Consider the following 2,500-nt stretch of genomic DNA (forward strand, 5'->3'; position numbering starts at 1 on the left):
TATATATATATATATATATATATGGTGCATTTTAGAGGAAAGTGTATGTTAGTATTCTATTTGTGCCACACCTCCCACTTGTGGACTGTGTTGTAACAACAAACCATGCTCATTTACCAAACAGGATCTCTGCAGAATGTTAACTGGGAAGCTCCCCAAAAAACCAAAACAACGAAACAGCAACTAAGGTCCAATCACACTAGGAAATTCTAGGTCACTTGCAGTTGAAAAATTCCTTTACTGTAGGACCTTTAGAGACTACACCCAGAATATTCACTGTGAATTTACAGACGGAAGTAAACTATGTTTTGTAAATTCATTTGGCAGACTAATTTTTTCTAAAAAAAGACATAGCATTTAATACAGTGGTTCTCAACCTGGGGGTGGAATGGCCCTTTCACAGAGTCGCCTAAGACCATTAGAAAACACAGATATTTACACTGCAATTTACAACTAGCAAAACTACAGTTATGAAGTAGCAACAAAAATAATTTTATGGTCTGGAGTCCCAGCATTAGAAGGTTGAGAGGCACTGGAACATTTAATTGAAGTGTGGCCTGGGACAATTGGGAAACAGCAGTGCTTCATATTGCAGAATGCATTTGAAATATAGTGCTAGCCACATCAACCATTTTTTTACTTTTAAGAAGTTAAAGAATATTAGATTTCCCAATTTTGGCTGGTATAATATATTCATCAAGATCTTATGAGATTTGCTCTGTGGAAATGAATGGGCTTTTAGTTAATGTCCTATTAAACCATTTTTTCCTGTCATTTTATTTTACTCTTAAACATAGTGAAAAACAAAATAAAATATCGAGCTGAAGCATGCATTAAAATGCAGAAAACCATCCGAATGTGGCTTTGCAAAAGGAGACACAAACCACGGTAAGAGAAGCAGTTTCTAAATATCTGTACAGCACTACAATATGTAAGCTGGCGGTGACGTCATGGTGAAGAGCAGATAGATGGGTCCTGTGTTCTTTGCACATGGTTTTGTGTCTGTGCTGTGCTTTCGGAATCAGTTCCCTCATTACTTAGCCTGGTGTTCTCCCAAACTGAGTGGCTGGCAAAAATGTGAACTCAGAGAGGTTGGAGTGAGAGGCTGAGAAAGACCTGCCCTTCTGGTTACTTTATAATTTGAGTTTCTCAGTGATACCAAGTTAGATGTTGCCCATGAAGATGCTTAATAGCCTGATCATAAAATCAAAATTGCTCATAAAATCATCTTGTTTTATATGTGTATCATTTCACTGTATATATTGCATTTTCCATCTCATTTAAACTTTGTATTATCAAGTTACTTTTTAAGCTTTGGAAGCTTGAATAGGTATTGATAGCACACCTTTCAAAGAGATGTGGGATCATTTGAGTTTTATAATTTGAATCCTCGTTTTTCATTGTAAACATAGCTGGCCTCCATCTAATTGGCAGTCATCAATGCTATTCTATATGTGTATTTGATTCTTGTTATACTTAATGAGAGACCTGAACAGAATAGTAACTGATACTGAAGTCAGAAGTAGCTTGCCTGGTCCATGCACAGAGTTTGCTTTCTATCAATGAGAATCTTCGGTAGGACATTAGCTTGTGAGGTAAATGTCTGATGGAGCCCTACCGTTGCAGCATTGATGGCCTGGTTAAGGTGGGCACACTGAAGAAAAGACTCGATAAGTTCAATGAGGTTGTCAGTGCGCTGAAAGATGGAAAGCCAGAGGTGAACAGACAGATCAAAGATCTTGAAATTTCTATTGATGCTCTGATGGCTAAAATTAAGGTGGGTAATTTTAATCCAGCTTTCTTGAGCTTTTTATACAATTTGCTATTTTTTTGTTATGTGTTGAAATTGTATAGGAAAATATCCTTATTTAAAATATATAAAACATTACCAAGTGGATACTCACATTAATCTTTTCTGAATATTTGAAAAATATCATAGTAGAAAGATAAATAAAAATGTGATTTTTTTAATCAGTTAGGCAAAACTTTACCCTCTAGAAAATAACTAAAACTAAATGTTGGCTAGCTTTTGCAATTATGATTCAGAGAGGGTTAATGCAGGTTCATTTTTTTTGTGTGTGCTTTTCTTCTTTCCAATTTTTATTCTGTAGTATTCATTTTTCTTTCTGGTGGTGTTGGGGATTGCACTCAGCGGACTGAGAGTGCCCAGCAGATGCCCTTCTACTGAGCCACAGCCCTCCCCTCCCCCCAGAAATGAACTGCTAAGTTATAAAAGTAATGTGTCATTGTTGAAAACTGAAAGAAAATCACTCAAAACTCCTTGATACTGCCACACTAAGTGTCCAGCTGGCATTTGCTATATTTGTCCCACTTTGTGTGCATGTGCTTTGCATAGTTCTCTGTCGTAATCATGCATTTCATGGTGTACCTGCTGTTATGTTACTTGATTCTTTGTGGTTAATACATTACCCCTGTTAATTACTTAGCTGTTTTAAAAGTAGCAATTCATTTTCTTCATTTTTAAGGGATAAATGGGGCT

The 2,500-nt window shown here is 36.3% G+C and overlaps 1 protein-coding gene across 1 annotated transcript in view; it reads left to right on the forward strand.

Annotated features, from left to right (window-relative positions):
• The window catches only part of Myo6 (myosin VI), a 139,199-nt gene that overhangs the window by 113,267 nt on the left and 23,432 nt on the right, over positions 1-2,500 (forward strand). The window contains exons 24-25 of the mRNA XM_031346238.1: positions 798-888; positions 1,627-1,777. Coding sequence (XP_031202098.1) covers positions 798-888; positions 1,627-1,777 — 242 coding nt within the window. The remainder of the gene's footprint in view (positions 1-797; positions 889-1,626; positions 1,778-2,500) is intronic.

Source organism: Mastomys coucha, unplaced genomic scaffold, assembly GCF_008632895.1.
Source record: "Mastomys coucha isolate ucsf_1 unplaced genomic scaffold, UCSF_Mcou_1 pScaffold23, whole genome shotgun sequence".
Lineage (NCBI taxonomy): Eukaryota > Metazoa > Chordata > Mammalia > Rodentia > Muridae > Mastomys > Mastomys coucha.